The sequence below is a fragment of the Fulmarus glacialis genome, unplaced genomic scaffold (assembly GCF_000690835.1).
Source record: "Fulmarus glacialis isolate BGI_N327 unplaced genomic scaffold, ASM69083v1 scaffold24496, whole genome shotgun sequence".
Classification (NCBI taxonomy): Eukaryota; Metazoa; Chordata; class Aves; order Procellariiformes; family Procellariidae; genus Fulmarus; species Fulmarus glacialis.
The window spans coordinates 686-22,528 of record NW_009220389.1 but is presented as its reverse complement, the minus strand read 5'-3'; the positions used below and the strand labels follow the sequence as shown (position 1 = coordinate 22,528).

At 40.0% G+C, this 21,843-nt stretch overlaps 1 protein-coding gene across 1 annotated transcript; it reads right to left on the bottom strand.

The window, feature by feature from the left end:
- Window positions 1-14,570: 14,570 nt before the first annotated feature.
- On the bottom strand, window positions 14,571-20,284 carry KLF6 (Kruppel-like factor 6; the record flags this gene model as incomplete). The annotated part of the gene is made up of 3 exons (XM_009580749.1): window positions 14,571-17,429; window positions 17,856-17,979; window positions 19,711-20,284. Coding segments are annotated over 3 exons (750 nt in total), but the record flags the coding sequence as incomplete, so codon positions are not given.
- Window positions 20,285-21,843: the final 1,559 nt, after the last annotated feature.

Here is a 21,843-nt window from a genome sequence, read left to right as displayed (position 1 = left end):
CAGCTTTATATTTACTCCCAGATCATCAATTGAAATGTTAAACAGCACTGGACATAATACAGACACCTGTCAAACATGACTAGAACATTCAATTATGATTCCCCATAGATGACTATTTGAGACCTGCCAGTTAATTAGTGGTTAACTCATTTAAAACATGATTTATTTGAAATTAGAGTATCTTATGGAACTAAGTCAAAGTATATATCCATGGGCCAAAATTACCATTGAATATCAGGTAGGAACAATCATACTAAAGAATAATAATGATGAGCTTATAAATATGTATAGCCACATTATTATTATTTTGGAGCACTTAATTCTGCTGCTCTGTGAGAAATCAGTTCCCTGCTTTACTTCCAGATGATTGACAGTTCAAGGGTCACACATTGGCCTGTTTCTTTTCCTAAAGAAGGAAATCTAAAGTCTGAAAGAGACTTTAAAAATCCTTAAAAAAAGAGCAAGAGGTCATCCAGCTTTATTAACTGCTCTTCGGGCTAAGATCTTTGATGGAGAACTATGAATTTGGAGGTGTAAAAAAAGATTCTTGTAAAATGTTGATGCCTACCCAGATAGCATGTTAGATCTTAAGAGCACCACGAGTCACATAAAAAAAAAAGTGCACTGGTTTTATCAGAGAGTCCTTCAGGCAGCAGGAGGAAGGGGAGGGATCTTGAGCATTTGTTCCTGTGAACACGCAACATGTGGCACCAGAAATACTTCTTTTGTTTCCCTCCTTTAAGTACTGAAGGCAAGGAGGGGATTCCTAGAGATTGAAACCGATTTAGAAAAATCTTCAAGTGTAAAAAGTCAGCAATCAACCCCTACAGAAACAAAACAAAGCCAAACAAAAGCAAAATGAATGTATAGGCAGAACCCACTGACATTTTACTGCAATAAGTAGATTTTGTATTTTTATTTGTCACAGTGAAGAAACCAGCAATATACAACATTCCAGAGTAACAGACATGTACGTAGGCATGTCCAAAGCTTACTGGAGTTATTGGAAGGATGACCATTGGCTTCAGATGGTTTAGGCTACTTCTGCATGATCTGTAAAATTTCATTGATCTGTACCTGTGTCATGGTTTAACCCGGCAGGCAGCCAAACGCCACGCAGCTGCTTGCTCACTCCACCCGGTGGGACAGGGAGAGAATCGGAAGGGTAAGAGTGAGAAAAACTCTATCCCAGCTGAAGCAGGACAGCCTGTTACATAGAAGTTCACAGTCTGACATCCTGCAGAAACCAAGCCATCGAATTGCACCTGAGTTCCTGACCTAGTTAACGTGTTAATCTGACTTTAGATTCTTAAACAAAACTAAAATCTTTCATGAGTATCTTTCCTTATTTTCAGGAGTCTGGTGGCTAAAGGATTCTTTTAAGATAGGGGAGGCTTAAATTCAAATCTGATTTCAGAAATAGAGATTTAGGGGTTAAACAAGCATTGAGAAAATACCTCTGCAGCCTAGTGAGATAAAATTCCAGTCTCTCTTTCAATTAGCATTTTCTTAATTTATATAGAATGGAGCAATTCCAGTTGGATACTGAATTTCAGCACCATTTCAGAATACTCCAAGAAGAGCAATTGCTTTTCTGAACTGTGGAAAACATGGGTGCAATTTCTTGCCCCAAAGTGGGTTTCAAAGATATATGAACACGGATTTCACACATACCAAGAGAGTATCACTTCTACTGCTTGCAAGAAAAGATGAAGCTGACTGATGAAGCTAATTCGAAGAGCCATTTGTAGCTGCAAATCCAAAAAGGGGAGAAGGTGTTTTCCTCTAACCCCATATTCGTGTAATAAGCTTTGATGGCAGAGCAGAAGTCTGACCATTTCTTTGTCATTTCCTACTGTTTAATACTTCACACAAAGCACTGGCTTCTTTGAACCCCAGTTTTAGGTGTCTTGTTCTGCCCATAAATTATATAGAGAGCTCTGATTTCACTAGGGAGAAGGCCACCTGATAAATGTTCCAAACCTCTTTAGACTTTATCATTTTTCCTCCTTCCGCCTATTTCACCTTAATAATAACTCTAAAAAGATCACAGACTGAGATTCAAATGTAGTATAAATTGATGCATCTACTGAGCTATGCTGGTTCACGTTAGCTGAAAATAGAACTCCAGTCTGGAAGTGACAGTCCAGTATCGTATAATCAGACAACATTGTAGGAAAATACTATGAACTCAAGCAGGGCCAACAGCCTTATAAATATTGTGTGAATTAAGTCTGTAAAGTAAATTAACCTATAAAATTAATAAAGTGTTTCGTGTTGGGTTTTTTTAATGAGAATTAGTTTCTCAGCAGGTAGTTGAACTGTCATGTTTGGAGATGTGCTGATTTAAAGGAGGCAAAGACATAACTGAGATTATTTTAAAAATTATTCTCATTCTCAGCTTGCGTCTTGGGGTGGAAATGGAGAATAAGCAGAACTCTCACTGAAAGGAAGAAAAATCAGTATAAGATTCTTCACGCATTTTGGAGAGATTTTGCTGACTGTCTTTACTCGTGTTTTCACATTCTTCTCAAGGGAAATAAAAAGATATACTTTTATGATACTTATGGAAGAGCTTAGAAGCATGTTCTTTTACTCTTCTTGCCTAAATTTCAACCTTTAAAATTGACAATATGTTGCAAGTCCACCTCTGAAAGGAGAAAATGTAATTTCCTAAGGGTGAGTTTGTCAATGGCAGGGTCAACTCAGCAAAAGCTGAGTCACTTTTATCAAATGAGTCTGGCACCAGGTTAAGGAAAAATAACATGTGGAGACAGAAAGGTATGCGGTATATATTTTTACTCACCCATACACTAATTACCCATTGTCTTAAATCCCGCCTGCAGTCAGCTGACTCATTTGACCCACCAGTAAAAACAAAATACTGTGAAACAACTAAGGTGCCTCATAGTGACTCATTTAATATTGTCAGCAACCTGAATTCTCAAACAGAATTGTTTTTTGGTTTTTGTTTAAGTTAATATTAATCTTCCTTTTTATTTTAAATCTACTTTTCTTGTAAAAGTCAAGGACAGCGAGCTACATAGCTTAAAATGCAATGTGTATATATATGTATACATATATTTTCATATACAGGTATATATACATTCAGGCAGACAGATAGTCCTTACGACATTGACTATCCAAGAGTGAGATTTTTGAGGAAAATGTGTTAGGAGTGAGGATAAGGAAGGACCTGAACATCTACAAAGAAGTGTGTTGGAGTTTTAGGTGACTGATCTCAGGGTGGTGTCCAAACCCTGGCTTATGAAAGTATGTTGCCTGTATCACGTATAGGCAGACTTAGGACCTTCATACTGAAACCCAAACCAGTCATCTACAGTTGGCATCCTCAGCTGGTGGCTGCTCAAAAGCTGCCGGAGCTGCCCTGCTGCCAGTTCTGCCCTAACTCCTCCCCAGGTGGGTGCCTGGCAGTGGGGAAAGGGCTGGTGGCCTGGGCACAGAGCTCTTGGGTGTGGGCAGAGCACCTCCTGCTCCTCAGAGGAAGCTCAGATTTGTATTTGTAGGCAGCTTAGTCTTTCTGTGTGTGAGATATGCTCTGAGACTGCTGTAGTGATGGCACATTGCAGAGGACCAGGGTGGACTAACATTTAGATCAACACTAAGCTCCCAGATATTTTTCAAGTGTAACTCTTTGGCACCTATGTCTTCCCCAGAATGCAATATAAGTCTTTTTATTATATGTGTGGCCCAAGTTCAGTCTTTGAATTGATGAAGATGGCAGATGTTGCACAGGCAGGCGGGATCACATCCTACTATCGTGTCAGTTTTACACAGTTCTGACTCCACTGACTTTGATGGAGATATCCCAAATTTAAACTGGCACAAGGGGGAAGAGCCCATGATATTTCTAAGGAGCTGATGTCCTTAGACACTCGGTTGTGTGTTTGTCTGACATATTATTCACATATGTATTCTAATGGTTAGATTTAATACTGAAGTTCTAGCTTTAGTTTAGATAATATATGTCTGTCCCTGCTTTAGCCTATAGGTCTAGCAGCTGTGACCGACAAAATATTTTTGCTTACCAGAAATACAGGTTTTTGTGTGCAGCTATTTCTCATAACAATGCAAAAAAGAAATCTGGGTCACTTCAGTCATTTGCTTCCATTAATAGTTAAGTGTGAGTTATTGCTATTTAATGTATTCTAGAAACATGGATTTTATTTTTTTCTGCATCTCACAAACAAATAAACAAAAAAAGGATCTTTGGTCAAAATAGTTAAGAAATCCTTTATTAACCAAAACTTAAATTTGCCATGAATTTTTTGTGGAAACACACTGCTTCTGATTTTATGTCAGAACAGCATTTTTACACAAAGCTCTTTCCCCAGAATATCTGCTTTAAGGAGAGTCATGGTTTCCTGTACTGCAAAAAGAGCAGGGGGAAGAAGGATTCTTTAATGTATTTACAAGCTATTTCAAACCTAGTAAGTTGAAGAAAAGAGTTTGTGACAAGAGTGAACTTTGAAATCTAGTTGCTCCTGCTGTTCCAGTTAGATTCCTTGCCACCTGCTTTTGCTGAACCAGCATTTCTAGAAAGCTGGACCAGATTCAGCACAGTGGGGCACAGGTAGGCTAATTTAATTCCCTCATTCCTTAGCAGGTCTGACTGTTTGACATTCTTTGTTTTCAAGCCTTAACAACAAATTTACACCTTTTGTGCAATTCTTTCTTAAGCTGTGGCCTGTCATTAGGGATCCACAGCAAAGAAGCTGGGACTGACAAAATCACCAGGAAACACTGATGCAATAGTGATGCAGATGATGATATACTATGTTACAGTAATGCTAATCTGGAAAAGCACGTATGTATCTGCCAGAGTGGGAAACATCCACCCGCCGTAGCTGTGAAAGTGAATGCAGTGAAGCGATGGGGGAGTGGGGCAGTGGGTTCCTGCGAGTTATCCCCCACTGCCGTGGCCACAGGGACAGCTGCTGAGCCTGCCCCGCTGCAGCGGCACCCCTCCACGCCCAAAGCTTGTCCTCCTGCTCCCACGTAGGAGCACGACCACCAACAAATGCTATTTTCAGGGACACCACTACCCCAATCTTCCCTGCGTTGTGGATGAGGAGGGAGCCACCTTCCACACTGTGCTTCTACCTTCATATCCCACAGGACCCCCATTCCCACAACATTCCTGCACGGCAAAGGGGAGATAAGGAAGGACTTCCCAATGTAGATAGTAGGACTGATTGACTTTTTTAATAGAGTGTTAATGTATTGTTGTTGTTGGGTGTGTCTGTGTCCCGCCCCCCAACATTTTATTGAAAGCAAAATTATCTTGCCAAAGTAAGGACTTAAGTCTTGGCTAATATTTTACTAGTTGCACAGCTTGAAGTCATAAACAGACATCATTTCCATTTGAAGAGGTCGCAGACTGGAAAAGGTGAAAGGTAGCAGGGCAAAACCCTAAGGACTCTTCCTTTCTGAGGAATTAAGAAAGGAGGAGAGAGGAAGAAAGATAACTAGAGAACAAATGTACATATACTCTGCATTTAAATCTTGAATTTAGAAGTGAAGAATATCATGTTTAAAAGCATTATTTGACACTTTTTATGATCCTTCTTCTCTTCTCTTCCTTCCTCCAACAGTCCCTCCCCCATGTCAGCTCAATCTCTTTGTGTGTGTATAATAATAGATATCCCAGCAAGGTACCATCTTTGTTAGTATGGTTCTGAAGCTCTTCTAAGCTGCTGTTTTCAATGGAAAACTCTGCAGCTTTATGATATGATAGCTTTCAATATCATTCCCCTAAATGATTCATATAATGATCGTGGCTATCGCAAGCAAAAAAAAAGTTGTCCATTATGCCCTCAAGAATTGCACGACAAACTCTACTGACACTAAACACACGTGTCACTCTGTATCCCATACACTGTTTGACTCACTCACATTTTAGACTGACTTCTGAGCTGTGATTCAGCTAAGTCCTGCCCAGCTTTCCATGCTGATAACATAGGAAAAAATGAGAAAGCAGCAACATTAGACTCATTGTATTCTCTTACGGCCAAGAAAAAGCCTCACTGTTTTCCTGTTGCGGTTTTGTTGACACTTCCTTGTTGTGTCCATAGTATTGGAATATGCTCATTATTCACAGCCTTGATGACTGGTTTTAAACACACTTTCCTCAAAAGTGAATTAAGTGATAGCGAAATTCTCAGCACATGCACCTTTTCCCAGGGTGCTGATTTTATTGTTCTTATTCTTGAGAGGGTCCTATAGACTGAAGCCAGAGGCAAATGCACACTGGTGACATGCTCACAGAAAACGAGACATGGGAAAACAGCATTTGCTTGGCAGGAAGATCATCCTGAAGGATGATGGGATCACCAGAGCTGCCCTCCCTTCTCAGGGGCAGAAGCCCCCATGTTCAACAGCTAGGAGGGAGCCAGTGTCCCTCACTGCTGCCAAAATCGCATCCGCGTAACTTCTCGGCATAAAAAGATTTGCCTCTTTGAAACTGAACAACCTCCGGTGGCCTTTTATTGTCTCAAACCCATCCACCTTGAACACGATTACTTAATTATATCCCAAACTGGGCAGACTCAAATCTCATTTATGACATGATCCTTTTGGTGTATAATAGTCTTAACAAGCCTTAATTTTCCACTCTGTCTTCCTGTCATAGTTACTTACCACTGCTAAGAATAATGAGATAAAAATGTTAGGTGGAACAGCAGAAAGGAAAAAAAAGTCAGTTCAGAGCAATGCTTGTGTGGACTTCCCACAGAGGACTACTTAATGACATTCCTTAGGCACTTCTAAGGACTCAGCTCCTTCTCTGGAGCCTCTTTGATTTAGGTGAAGAAGGACCACGTTGTCAGATTTTGGGGGTGGTTTTACTTTAATAGCTTTTTTCCAGACATTGTCAGCCTGAAAGATATGGCTTATACCTTCTGGCCCATGAAATCAAGGCAACTCTGCTGATTTACTCTAGCAAAGGATTTTTTATTTGCATACACTTGCCTCAGCGTGACCAATTCACACCATTTTATATATGACCTCGAGTATCTATTGCCTTTTTTATTTTTTAGTTTCTCAACTTTCATTTTTAAAACAGAAGGTTCTAACTTTCATTGTAAAGAATATCATGAAAACGTGTTCTGAATGCACTATGCTGGATCCAAAATACATAATTTAAATTAAAAAAAAACCAAACAGTGTCATTATTTTAATTTTCAGACTTTTAAGGCAATCTTGCACTTAGTAATTTTGTTTTGTTTTTTTTTTTTTAAGACCTGGTTCCTAACTTGTGGAAGCTTAGATCTATGATTTATTGAATACAACCATCAACAACTTCAATGTTGACGTGCTTAGGTTACTCATATTCCCACAAAGTGTTAAATTCAAAAGAACTCTGAAAGTTGGCTTTATTTTTTGTCTTTAATGTTTTTTTTAATTATTTTTTTTTGCATCTCTTTCACTAGCACAGACTGTTTGATTTTGTTCAGTGTTTTCAGCTGGTTTCATCTTACACCCTAGTTTAAGGCTGATATATTATTATCAGTCCCACAGATGACTCTTGAAGGACACTTTTTTATTGGAATGTAACAGCATATAGAAAATAAAAATCCTAGACAAGAAAATCTGTTTCCATTTATGCGTGTGTGTGTGCATATGTATATAAGTTGTAACAAAAAATATGAAGATTCTTGGGCTCCTTACAGTCTATCATTATTTCGTCTTTGTTAATGCCTTCATATTAAGAACTTCATTTTAGCCTTAAAATGTAAGCTCATACTTACATGTCATGGATTGAAAGGACACAGTAAAGTGTATGGGAGGTCAGGGGGGTACTGCCTCTTCCTTTTCTGGTAAGGGATACCTAGGCAGGCACAAAGCTGAGGGTCTCTCACCAAACACTGAAAAAAGCCAAATGCTACAGTATGAAGGCTGAAGATTTTGTCCCTTAGCACCTTTCCTCTGATTTGTGTTTTCAAACACCGATATCACAAAGAGCTAAATCCTTCCTGAAACTTGACCCACTCTCCCCACTTAAATTTATCACCTTCAGGGTCCTGGTGCACCCCGGACCTTGGCTGCACAGCCCCAGGAGGCATGAGGACATCTCCTTTTGGGGCCCTGCATCCCCTATCAGGGATGGTCCCTGTCCTTTGTGGTGCTCAAAAGAAGTCCTGTATGGTTTTTGGTGTCTCAGGGGACAGGAGGTGAGGGTCAGAAAGCTGTTTGCATGGACCTTATTTCAGAATCGAGGCTTAAATCTGCTTTGCATTAAACTATCTGCACACAGAAGTATTTGCCTGAGCAGACTTTGGGTGCTACCCTTTGTGCCAAAAGGAGCCGTATCCCACAGCTCTTTATTCTTTTATGAATCTTCTTCTCTCTCCTGGCCAAACACTTTAGTCTTTTATGACCTCATCATTATCCCAAGATACTTAATGTCTAATGAAAAAGATATTTTAAAATATTGAATTACGCTGTTACATTTGTTTGTTGACTAGCAGTTTTAGCCTCTCAGACAGACATTCAACTGTAGTGCCTGATCTGCTTGGATAAATGAAAGAATACACACTCCTTTTTTTTTTCTTTTTTCTTCTTTTTTTTTAAAGTTATCCATTATAGTTAAGATAAATAATGTCCTGTCACAGAACACAGAGACCAGAGTCTGGGTAGATCCCATCTGTGTAAGCGCTGGAAACCTTATTGCAGAAATCTCCTTTAGTCAGCTGCTTTGTTGCATGTTACCACATAATTTTTACCTACAGGCATCCAGGCTGGTTTTGCTCTATGAAGCATCTGTGGTCTGGACTTTGGGGATGGAAATTAGAAGAAGCTACAGAGGACTTCGCAGGCGCTGTGTAAACACTGCATCCCTTTGTCTCTTTGCTGCCCTTTCCTTCGCTAGTGGAGCAGGAGCCGGCTGGCAGCACACATATAGCGGGAAGCTCAGCACTATAGATTTCACCTGCAGTGCCTTGTTATACAGATCCACTGTGACGTTCAATGCCTCTCTCTTCTGCTTGATTAAAGACAATAAGGGACAAGTCACTGACAACCCTTTGAGGCAGGGTGGTTTCTGGAGATAACTAGGGGGTGCATTTGTATCATCATATTTATATTTAGGATTTGATTAGGTTTTGCTTTATAATTCTAGCGATATTTTTAGTTTAGCTTATTGAGCATTAGAGCAACCCTCTCTCCAGTGACCGGTCTAATGCCTCCAAAGCCCCACAAGGGGTTGTTGGGACACTGAAGACCATCAATCCTCATGAATAATGCATCTATTTCCTACCAAGACTCAAGTCCCATTAATACTATAACATTATTACATCTCTTGTTTACTCTTTTCTATCTGTGGGATTAAAGATTAATTCTTAACAAATTTTTCAAACTAAGAAGAAATCTCACTAGGTCCAAAGCAGTTCACATAGAATATACCAAAGTTATTGTCAGAAGAAGGTTGTTCGAAATAGAAAACAAAATCATGAAATTATAAGAAATATCCCAATCATGTGAGACAGGGATGGGCATTACAAGGTTGCACCTAAAAATGCTCACTGAAATGCATTGAAACCCGGTGTTCTGTATGGTGATTTCTCATCGTGGTGTCCCGAATGAGTCCTTCTGTGGCAGGCAGATGGGACTGAATGGAATTAAGGTAAAATATCAACAGCATTATCTGTCTGACCAGGAAAAGCAAAACCGCTGAGATCATCAGAACAGTTTGCAAAACTACTTTCTCTCTGTTTGGATGTGGGTGATTCCAAATGTGCTGTGGTCTAATTAGGCAGAACCTGGTTGGAAGAGCCTCTCTCCCTGTAGGTTCACCATGGTAAGATCTCATCCTCCTCTGCATGTCTGACTACTACTGCTAATACTTCTACTGCTGATGAATAATTAATTACAGTGAGGATCTATTAACATCCAGTTGCCCTCAATGTCTTCTTCACAGTTAGCAAAAACAAATAAAGGAAAACCCAGAAGACTGAGTAACTTGCCTAGCGAAGCTTAGAAATGAACAAGTCTTTGACTATCACTGCATGTTCAAAGATAAATCTTTGAAATAACATACAGTAAGGTGAAGTACATAAAATTCAGAAAAATACAGCTTTGCATGCATAACTAGATTTTTGATATATTCAGTATCAAATCCAAAAGGTAGCATGTTACAGGAAAAATATATTGTATCCAGTGCAGATCTGCTACCTTCCTGTATTATTACCGAGGTGTTTGTTATGTTACAGAGTTCAGCAAATACATTGCCTTCCCCAGCCTTGTTAGATAATTTGCCTTTGTCCAGAACTGACCACACAGCCTGCTTCTGAACTGCACAGAGGCAATAAAAAGAATATGGAGGTTTAGCAAGTGAGGTGCTGAGGGACTAATATTCAGCAATGCTAATTCCAGCTAAATTTATATTGTATTGAAAGAAAGTGCTGTTAAAGAACAGCTTGGCTTACATCAAGACATGTGGTTACCAGATTACTTTCTATCTCCGCTCAAAAACATTTAGAGAATTTCTCATTAAAATTATTTAAAGTGAAACTAGTCAAATAAATCTACTTAAGCGTGTTGTTGCATTGCCTTATTTGTGCTGAAAAAATGTTGCTTGTTTTTTACCTTCTATTTTAACTGTACATATGAGGCTTTACTCACCCATTAACAAAATACATCACCTCCCAATTGCTTTCTATACCTCCTTAAATGTTAAACATAAACACATATACCATCTGTTTCCTATCATGACACCAATCCAAAATGGCTGCACTAGACACCTCCGCATAATAGATCATCTTAAAACACCTTAGTGGTTTTGCTTTATGGAGTTATTTTTCCTGTGACAAATTATAAACCTATATTTCAAGAGCACAACCAATCTGTAGCCTCAATTGCAAATTCTGAATAGTTTCTCTTTATTTTAACAAAATGTGCTGGCATGTATCTGATGCAGCACTTTTTTTAAAGCCATAGGCCACCTTTGTTGCTATGGTATCCTACAAATCCAGTTAATTTCTTCAGTTAATAATTTCTCAGCTAATAATTTGTGAAGCATTGAGATTGAAAACGTTACAGTTCAATATAGTCACTGCTATAACTTACAAAATTATGATGTAGCTGTTGTGTAACTGAAACTGCAGAATAAATTATAAGGTTTATCATCTGTCTGCAATCAAAAATAAATTTCAGAAAAAAATCACACTTCTGTTCAAAAAAATCAGCTTTGCAATGCTTGCACTTGTAAACTCCAGCTATCAAATGTTCAGTGGGAAATGGACAAAATATAGTCATAAATGTCATTGAATGAAAATTTGGTTCTGAATGGATTTCAAATGTACTTCCTCCTCAGGTTCAGCTCTATGAAAAAATGACTGTGTCTGGAGCAAGTTGAATTCAGTGAGGAATTTCTTTTTGACTTAAATGAGCTTTTGACCAAGGCCTCACAAAATTAATGCAAGAACCTGCAAACCCTTATTTCCCAGGGTAGCTCCAATGAATCCTAGACTGATTAAACCTCTGTAGACCTCTGTGCAAAAGCAATACTCCATCTGCTCATTCTCCCTTATATGTAACAGCTCAAATGGTTATGAGACAGTATTGCTACAGGTTTGATCAAAAATAAATGCCATATATCTAGGGACAATGAATAAGGGATGAAACAGCCAGAGTAGAGGTAAAAGAGCTAAAAGGAAAAAAATAAAGATACTATTGCCTTGGACTTTATAATCTCAGCAGAGTGTCTTGCCATGTCAGAGGCTTTATTTCAGAAGTCCTTGTTAATGCCTCTTGCCTACACAATCCCATGGGATGAAGCAAAAGCAGGCAGACTTCTGTGGGGTATGAGCTGCTCCGTAACCTCTTGTCACCAGAAATAAAGAACTGGAGTATTGGTGGTGGTGCCTACTCTATAAACCAGGGCTACCCGAGGAAGCAAAGCTGGAAAAGCTTGAGAAAGAAGTATTACAGAGATTTCCTATCTGAGCCATTTTGTCTCCAAAGAATTTTTGAAAAATGGAAGAACAAGGAGGAAATACAGGCCCTTTTATGCTTTAAAAGGCAGAGGGGAAACCTTCTTTACCTGTCCCCCCCCGCTCTTGTGCAGTTAGAGCTCCCCTTACTGTTTCAGCCTACCTTAACTCCTCTCTCCAGACAAGGCTAAGGAGACCTCCACTGGATGGACCATGGAGCTTTCCTCTTATTAAAGGTTGTCTCTCCTTGTTGCGTGAATATGTAAGACCACGTACTCCTTTGGTGCTGCATAAATAACACTCAGCTACTTTTTGAAACAATCACCATAGTGTTTTTCCTTCTACTTGTTTGTAATTTTCTGCTGCTATTTGTGCGATTTACAGAGGTTGTTTTTATTCCTCAGAGCTTTCAGTGCAATTAAAGAAAATAAAGAGTGAATGCTCAAGTCGTTGAGAAGAATGGAAGAGGTAAAAGACAGACACAAAGGCAGAGGTACTATGAACAACTCCTGAAGAGGAAAGAATAAAATACAGCTCGTCTTCAACATGCTCTAACAGGCACAACGATTCTAGATTCAGTTTGCGACAAATCATAATATGGTTTAGAGGGGAGAGAGACAGTAACTTCTAAACAATATGAACATCTAATTTAAGAAAATAGGAATCACTTGTCTGTTGTGAACTTCAAAGTCATGCTGTATTTGTAATATACAGTTGTTGGTGAACTGTGATATGACCTACTTGCACTGACCACTTGTATGCCAGGATTTTTCACACCCAAGAGGAAAAAAAAAAAAAACCAAACACTCAAACAGGTTCTGTTTTGGGATTATAACTGTTTCATCTTGACCTTTGCATGCACATATGTGTGCCTAAGTGCACAAACATGCCATATCTAACCTTTGCAGCAAGAAGCTAACATGTTGGCTCACAGGCTCTGTCCTCATTTTCACCTTGTTAACCTCAGTTGAAGTTGTTAGAACTTGCTGAGGCTACTAATCCAGGTCCATACCTAAGCCACCTGACTTCTTCACCCTCAAATTCACATCCCTTCCCATCTGCTCTGCATTTCAAAATCTGGAATTAAGCAAGCCTGCAGTAGATGTGCATGTTGAAATGCACTAACCCTGAAACGGCTATTGCTTTCTGCTTTGTAGTTTCCTTGTTGCCCAATAGCTCTGTCACTAGCCTTTTTTTTCCTGAACACCGCTGTTTTTTTCAGTATAATCTCTCTGAGAAAAAAAGGGGGGTGGGATCTCAATAACTCTTAATAATGGGGTTATCAGGCCTTTTTTGTGTTTTAGAAGGTACGGTAAGCCACAGCCCTAGATGACACACACCCAATAAACAGGCAAAAATTTGCCAATCCTTGTTCTGTATTACACACCCATTGAACATTTTGGGTGGAGAGCCTCCAAGGTCAAGCTCAGTTCTTTAAAAATTCCATTTCTACGTTGTATACAGATGAGGAGGCAAAATGTCACAATCCTTAAACCTCGGTAGCCTTTTCTATTTCAACTGCAACTGTAACTAAGTTTCCCAGAAGACATCTGTGCTTCATTGTGTGAGATATTGTATCAGTGGTAAAATTTAATATATCTCTTTCATTGTAGATCACGAAGCTGCCATTTCTTCCTTGCCTGTACGGAGGCATATTCTCTACTTACTAGCCCTAACTGAGGTGGGTGGGAAGGGTCTCTCCTCCACGCTACTTCTGCCTCAATCTGTATTTATTCATTCAGTTCTTTTCTGCATTATTTGTAGACCATTTCTCATCTAAAACCATGAAATGTTCAATTACTGTGAACCGAATTCACATGTTCAAAGTCAGTTTCTCAGCATACAACTTTGCCATTTCTGCCGATGGTTTTACTCGATGCTTAAGGGATTTTTAACACCAGCACAAATGAAGCAGAAGCCACAAGGCAACATTAAACAAGTTCTGCATGTGTCCCAAGCCAGCATACATGCCAGGCATGCTTTGAAGAGCCATTGCTCTGAAAAAATGCAGTTCACAGAGGCTTGCGTTTGGGTGGTTGAAGGTCACCACCAGCATGTGGGTCAGGTCAGCCCTTCACCAGACTCAGATCTGTGCATCTGGGCCAGGCAGATCTCACGTGGTTCCTTCCCTGCATTCCTTCCCACAACTGCACCTTCAAGGTTTCGGGCTTGCTTCTCCATCGACAGGGCAGTTCAAAGACCCACGCTCCGCAGTAGAAGTTAAGGACAGGTGCCTCCAGCCCAGCCATCGCCTTTCTGTTTTTTTCCTTCACTTTAAATGCCCACTGAATCTCTTTTCCCACATGTCCTACGTGCATTCACCTCTCCAGAACAAACAATTTGGAATAAAGGTGCAGTCTTGCAGTAACAATTGCATTAACTATTTATTCCGCTGAGACAAAAGATGAGTCAACAACAGCTTTTCAGATATGGAAGAACTTTTAGTTTCCTACTGCCAAAATTATTTTTTCATCAGGGCTTGTCTTTTACAAAGTGACCTGACCTAAAGGTCAGGGTGACCTGTGACCAGGTGACTCGAGGCAAAGCATCGACATAGTGTTTGACATCGTTTGGTGCGTAGGACGTCAGAGAGGAGAAAGATGAAACCAGACACGTGATGCTGATAAGAATTTTTTTTTATGTTATTCCAATAAAAAATACATTCATACAGAAATATAACAATCTTGCAAAAAACAATTTCAAATAAAATCTTGTAAAACAAAATTTTTACAAAAATCTTACAAAGAGATTCTTTAGATAACAGGGTGCTTCAAAAACAAAAAAAGAAATTTCACTAATAGAAACTTTTTCTTCTTAAATTTCAAGCAAAAATGTTTTATTTTTTTTTTTTTATTTTTCAGCTTGATTGAGGCTCAGTTATCACCTGAACAAAATGTACTTGCTTATTAAGAAAATTACAGGCATTTGACATATGGCACACAGCCCCACCCCATCCACACAAGTCTGATGGTATTTCACAATTGAGACAAGCCAGTGCAAGTTGAATTTTTTTGTTTGGGGTTGGTTTTTTTTGTTTGTTTGTTTGTTTGTTTTCATTTTTGTTTACTTTCTTGTTTATAAGAATTACGGCTAAGCCAAGGACAATGCAAACAAAGAGTTAAAAACACAACAAAACCCAACCCTAAATAGAAATCCATTTTCCGGGAAATTTTGTTTGGTTTGGGGAAGAAAAAAAAAGTGCATTTTCAGGCAATTTAAACCACAAATGAAATGAGAATGATTTAAGCCTGTGTGTTCCTTAGAACCAGATCACTTGCATATACTTTTTTTTAAACCACTTATCTACATACATTTCCAGGAAGATATACCAAAATATTAGCATAGTAAGCAAGACCAATAATAAATAGAAAAAGAAACAGGTCACATGTTTCATTGCAGCGACTGTAGTGAGCTGGTTTAAAAAAAAAAAAAAATACTGCTTTTGGACAGACTATTTCTACTCTAGGAAAAAACAGTCTTTATTTTAGCTGAACTATGTAAAATTAGAGCTCAACCACCACAACGACTAGCTCACTCACAGGTCCTCCAATAAGCTGGAAGGCCAAAACCGGAGTGTACTTCATCTGCACACAGCTAATATTCTTTTAGCATGCCAATATTCGGTTCATATCATTCTTAAATGGCCACAGATACGCTATTCCAGACAACCTAATAACTACAAAACACAGTCAGCAGTCTGAGAAGGACTGAATGCCAACAAAGCCTTTAGCATACCATTAAGCTAAAGGTAAAGCCTCTAAAAATGCTAGATTTTAATTAACTGTATCTTTCATTTCTTTGTCTCCTTAATGACCGTATTGCGGGGGGGAGAGGGAATATTTTGATGGGCTGTGGCATTTTCTAGCTATGTGTTCTAATTTTTTTCCTTTTAAAAAAAATATTTATATATTATCTATATATATACACACATACACAGACTGTACACACAAATATACATACACAATTATTTTTCTGCCCACTTTTAAAAAAAAAGTAATATAGTTTCTTTCTGTATGACCAACAGATAGCTAGATATATAGATGTGAAACTTGTGCCTTTTAAGCAAATACATCTTTTAATACTTCTGTATCTTTAATATGTATGAAAACTTGACATATTAAGTACAGTTGGGGTGTGTATATACACAGTTGTTGTGCAAGGTCAATATAAAAAAAGTCTCAAGGTGGCAGAACTGGTCAGGTATTCAATTGGCATATGCATTATACTGTAACACAGTCAAATTGTCTAAGTTAAACAAATACTGTACTGACATGAACGACTTTTCTCTATATTTGTCTTCGTGAAGGAGGACCCTGGAAGTAACCTTTTTTTCCCCTCATATTATACATTTGATACAGTACAATGCCAGGTGAAAAGAGAGCCTTAATAAAGCATGCATCACCCATACCCCTGTATAAGACCCCCTACAAGAGAAGGTCACTTGCATAAGGCACCATTATTAAGGTCAACAGTGCATTAACAGCTAGAAAACCAGAAGTTAGTCCTCAAGGCATAAATAAGAGAAAAATTAGCTGCATGAGAAAAATCAGTTTCTAACCAATAGTGGTTTTATCCACCCAACAGAAAAAATTATTCATGTTCCATACATTATGTAACATTAGACCAATTGTATTTTAGCTGCTCTTAACTGGAATCAAAACTGCAGTCCTGATTAAAGAATGGAAAAGCATATAGTTCCCCAGAACCATGCAATAACCTTTGTATTATAATGAAAAGTTATAGTTGTGTTACATTTGTAAATACACAGCTTATACAATGGATTACAAATGAGCTCTGTAGCAAGTAAAACAAGCTACTTGACACATTGCACGTTTAATAGCTGCACCAGACACCTAAAGCTCCTCTCACACAGGAACGGGGAGGTCCCCCATCTCCATTCTGGCATCCTGACTCTTTTTATTCCCCCTTTTCCCCTCTCCGTTTTCCCTCTAAAAAGGTGCAGACACCCCTCCCCCCACCCCTTGGAAATGATTGGTGGTCGTCCCATCTCACGAGATATTCCTCACATACAAGACATTCAGACTATTTTTTTTCTCTTACAGTTATAAAACAACCACAAGAAAAAAAATGTGCCTCAGCATACAGTCATCAAGAGATCCTCATCGCATACAGTCGCCCAATCATTAACATTCTCAGTGCACATGCTCACGGCAAAGGCTTAGGAGCCACTCAGAAGGTTAGATACCAGTGTATGAGTCCAGGAAACCCCAAACATCACGCACCGCGGTTGCTATGCCGTTTCTTACATGACTTATTAGCCCTCAAAAGACCTTCAAGGAAGTGAGGTCCTGGAGGCAACTGGGTAGGGTGCAAAATGGCATGCTTTGGCTGGAACACGCATCCCTCCGCTCAAGGCTCTTCAACCTTGACGCCTCTTAGCCCGCAGGATTCACCTCTTGACCCATTCAGAGGTGTCTCTTCATGTGAAGGGCCAGGTGGTCAGACCTGGAAAAACACCTGCAAGGCAAGAGTCAGGTTGCGCATTAGCCCACGGCTGCTGGCACGCACCCACGACGCGGTACGCATGGGTGAGGCACCCCCCCGTGCTCTGCTACGCCAAAACACGGCTGGCGGAGGAGGGATTTGGCATTCCCTCGATACACAGGAGCACTCAAGGTGTCTGTGGGCACCCAGGAGCTCTGCAGATGGGCGGTAACACTAGGGACTTCTCAACACTCATCTGCAACATCAGGCTACAAGCCACATCCCAAAGATCAGTAAAACGGAAGGTTTTTTCCCAGTCTAAATATACAATAATCCCTTAAAAATACCAGACACGGTTGCGTTCCCAAATGATTCCTTCACAAGTGAAAAGCAGCCTAGGCTCACTTTCCAACAAGCATTAAAAACAATGATTTTAAAAGGTGCATTTCAGTCACATACCTGTCACAGTGACTACATTTAAAAGGCTTGGCACCAGTGTGCTTTCTGAAGTGTCTGGTTAATTCATCACTTCTTGCAAAACGCCACTCACACCCTTCCCATGAACATCTGTAAGGCTTTTCCCCTACAAAGAAAGCAGATTACACGTTAGTCATGTCCTCATTCAAAGAAAGATAGGTGCTATCCCATTCATTTTCTATGTAAACCTCCTCCACCCCCCAAAGACAGCCAATTTTATTTAACCTATCTGAATGCTTCAGAACATGTAGGCAAAGAAGGCTTGCAAAATTCACCTACAATTCCTACTTTACTATTTTCCTGCAGCAGCACAACAAATAATTTCATTCTTATTAAAAAAAAAAGCGATTAAACAGGCTCACGGAAACAAAGAAATGCAACCTTCTACCATTCCTGTTCATCCGTAATGGCAGGCTTACTCCCAAACAAGTATCATTCACCTCATAAAGGTGATTAAAGACAGCACAGCCAGGCTCCAAAATGCAATTAGGCTACTGTATTGCATCAAAGTCCTCTGTCACTCACTCATCTCCATAACATGCCACCTCCTTTCTGCTGAGCCACATGTTCTTGGAAAAGCCTGCACACCACTTTGAACACTGCTATTTCAGCATTCAAGAAATACCACTTCCATTCACAGGAACCTTCTCAGCCAGACAGCACCAGGACAAGAGTTCTGCAATACTTCTGAGGCCGGCAGCTATTTATGTCTGCTCAACCACCACGGTTTCAGTGGAAGTTGTTCTGTCCTCCTGAAATAATCTTGTTTTATCTGACTTCTGCATGACAATGGGAGCATCCGAGCTTGCTCAGACTTCCCATAAAAGCCACAAAATGCTGAGCTCATGAGTCAAAATAGGATCTTTTCCTTGAATTCTCTTTCCACATCTTGGGGAAAAAAACCCCACACAACGTATAGGCCTTTGGATTGGTACACCAAGAGCACCAGGCCAATTCCTCACGTTAAGCGACGATTATTGAGTCAAGGCTCAGCTCTACATATCTAACTGCTGTCATAAAGAGATGTCAAATAATAATGCTCAAACAAGCAAATCAGCATGCTATGTCAACCATAAAATATTTATAAAAGCCCTGAAGTGTCTATCTTCTATCTTCCTGTCTATTTCTTTCCCAATAACACACAGGATTGTTATTTTTAGTTCAGGCTCCATAACAATACAATGCTGTTGCTCAGTATTTTGGGATGAAATTGTACAGTAAATCATACATTTGTAAGTCCAATTAGGCAGATATGTTAGAAGGACTACAACACACTGTGGCTTTCCAAGATTTTTGCCAGTAACGATGGCACACAAAACTGTTAAATGATTTACAACTATAGCTATACTTTGTCTAATCAAGGCCTTGGGATGTCTGATTGAATAGACCCGATGTAGACTGGACCATGAAAACAAGTTCTTACAGTATTTAGTGATCTGACCGATTTTTGGATACGACATTCTTTTTTTTGCAAGAAAGTCTCACCTCGCTTTGGCTTTAGAAATAAACATCAACAAAGGTCTAATGTCTATTTTGCCTAGACCTTTGCTCCTGAACTCCGCATGCCGCTGCAGCTTCCTGACTATCGCCTATTTAGACAAGTGGCTCCTATTTGCTATGAGAGCGGACTAATCTACCACCAACCGTCTTGGCTTCAGCTCGCTTACGAAGAGAATGAGGAAGTGATGTCGTCCGTGCTGGTAAGCCTCTACTACTATTACATCATCCCTCCAAACCTGGGCTCCCACCCAGTGATTGTGTAATACTGTGACACCACCACCGTCAGGGGTATTCCCTACAGTACTTGCCAACTCTTAATAAGCATACGGTTACTAACCTGTATGAGTGCGCTGATGTGCTTTCAGATGTGAACTTTTGGTGTAAACTTTCCTGCAACCGTTAAAATGACACCTGTGAACACGCCTTCTGCCATCTGGCGAGGTGTCACCATTGGCGGGTGTACCTTTTTCTGCAGTCTTTCCAGCGGTACCGGTACGAATTTTCCCTGGTGAATGCAACTCACCCGGCGTACAATTCCATAGCTGGGAAGAAGGCTCCTTGCTCAGCTCAGGAGACGAAGGGGGAGTGGAAGTGACAGACGAACTCAAGTTTCCTGAACTGGCTAAAACATCGCTTATAGGGTCAGAGGTAAACTTTGTCGTGGGCGAGAGCTCCTCAGAGCTGTCTGAAGATTCGCTGCTCACGTCAGAATTCAAACTGTTGGTCTCTAAGTTCTGACTAGTAAGATTGTCCTCTTTTGGGACACACGTGTTCTTCAGTTCAGATTCCTCCTTTTTCTCACGTGCCAGAATAATTTTGGTCCAGAGATCCTCTTGGCTATCAAATTTGATTTCAGATGCAGAAACATAACAGGGTTCACTCTGAAGATACCGTTCCAGCTCCAAACATGTCTAGGTGAAAGAGAAGGAAGAAAAAAGAGAAAAGTTACAAGCTCGCTTAAAAATAAACCCAATTGTATTTTACACTTCAAAAAGCAAGTAGGATTGTAGTACGTTCGATTTGAGGTTTCTAGGTTCAAAACAAATTAAAGGCTCCTCCAGCCGTAACTAGGTGACTGTTACGATGAAAAGAAATCGGTTTTCGAGACCTGGGCAGGAGTTCAAACGCACAGCTGAAGGTGCAAGTCAGCTTTGGTTTCCCAAATAGCATTCTAATGAGTCAGTCAAATTATCATCACTCTCATCATAAAATCTGTGTTTTCAGTAGGCTGACGTTGAAAAGGATCATCGAGAACCACAACAAATAATTACACTTCGCTTTTGCGCCTCGTCTAATTTCAAGTTGTTTTGTATCTCTCTCACACAAACACGAGGCTGAAAGGACCCAACTGAACACAATGTGCTCTGACACGCAGTTAAAACCCAAACGCTGTGTCAGAAAACAAAGCCACATTTCAGCATGGCTGCGGAGCTGCGGGTCCGTCTTCTGGGGACATCAATGGAGCAGCAGACATCCTCCCATTTCCTGTGCATGAGAACGCAGCACACTCGACTTTCAAAGAATGTCATTTCCAAGAGCACTGGCATGCACGCCACATAACTCCCAACTGCTCCCGTGCGTGTTTGGAGGAACACGGGGAACTTCAACAACAGAGGAGAGGGGAGAAAAAAGTTCCAGAATAGAAATGTCCTATTCTATAGGATGCAAAACGGGAAATTACTCTGAGGTCCTGCTGGGAGTCCCACAATGAACAAGAACTTTATCTACTGGCCAAGAGTGCAACTGTATGAGTCATCTCTCTCTTTCTTTCACGCAATGCCAAAGGAGACTTCCTTTTAAAACCCTGACCATCTGCCAAGAAAGTACTCTGTTCAAATATACATGCAACAGTACATGGACAACTTCCCCCCCCAACCACATTCTCCTCTACTCCATGAAACGAAACAACACAAAAAACAAAACCACCCTAAATGGGTGAAGCTGCGGTTTTCAATTTCAATTCACCCTGCTGACTTTCTAGCCATTTTCAGAGAACAAAAAAAAGGGTATGAACTGTTATGGCAACAAGCTGATGTTTTGGGATTATTATTTCCACTATAGGAAACCATCCATATGAAGCGTTACACAGAAAATGGACACACCAAGTTTCCATACCAAACTCTACTTATTTTAGCAAGATCATCTCTTCCAAGCCCGGTAGCAAAACCTGATCCCAAATGCCACACATTCCCCTCACAGCCCCTTCCCATCTGTCCAAGAGCGGAGCTGCCATGGGAGCAGCCTCCTTTCTCCCCCAGCACCGCTCAAGTAAACTGGGTCACATGTTCTGGCCAGGCTAGGAGCGTGGGCAAAAACAGGGGGGGAAAAAAACCCAAACAGCCCCAAAAACAAACCCACTGATGCACACAGTATTTATGTATTTGTCTATAATTAGGCAACTGGTTTGCAATGCACGTTAAAAACAAAAAAGGTTTCGACAGGGACGCCACAATAGTGTATTGATTTTTCA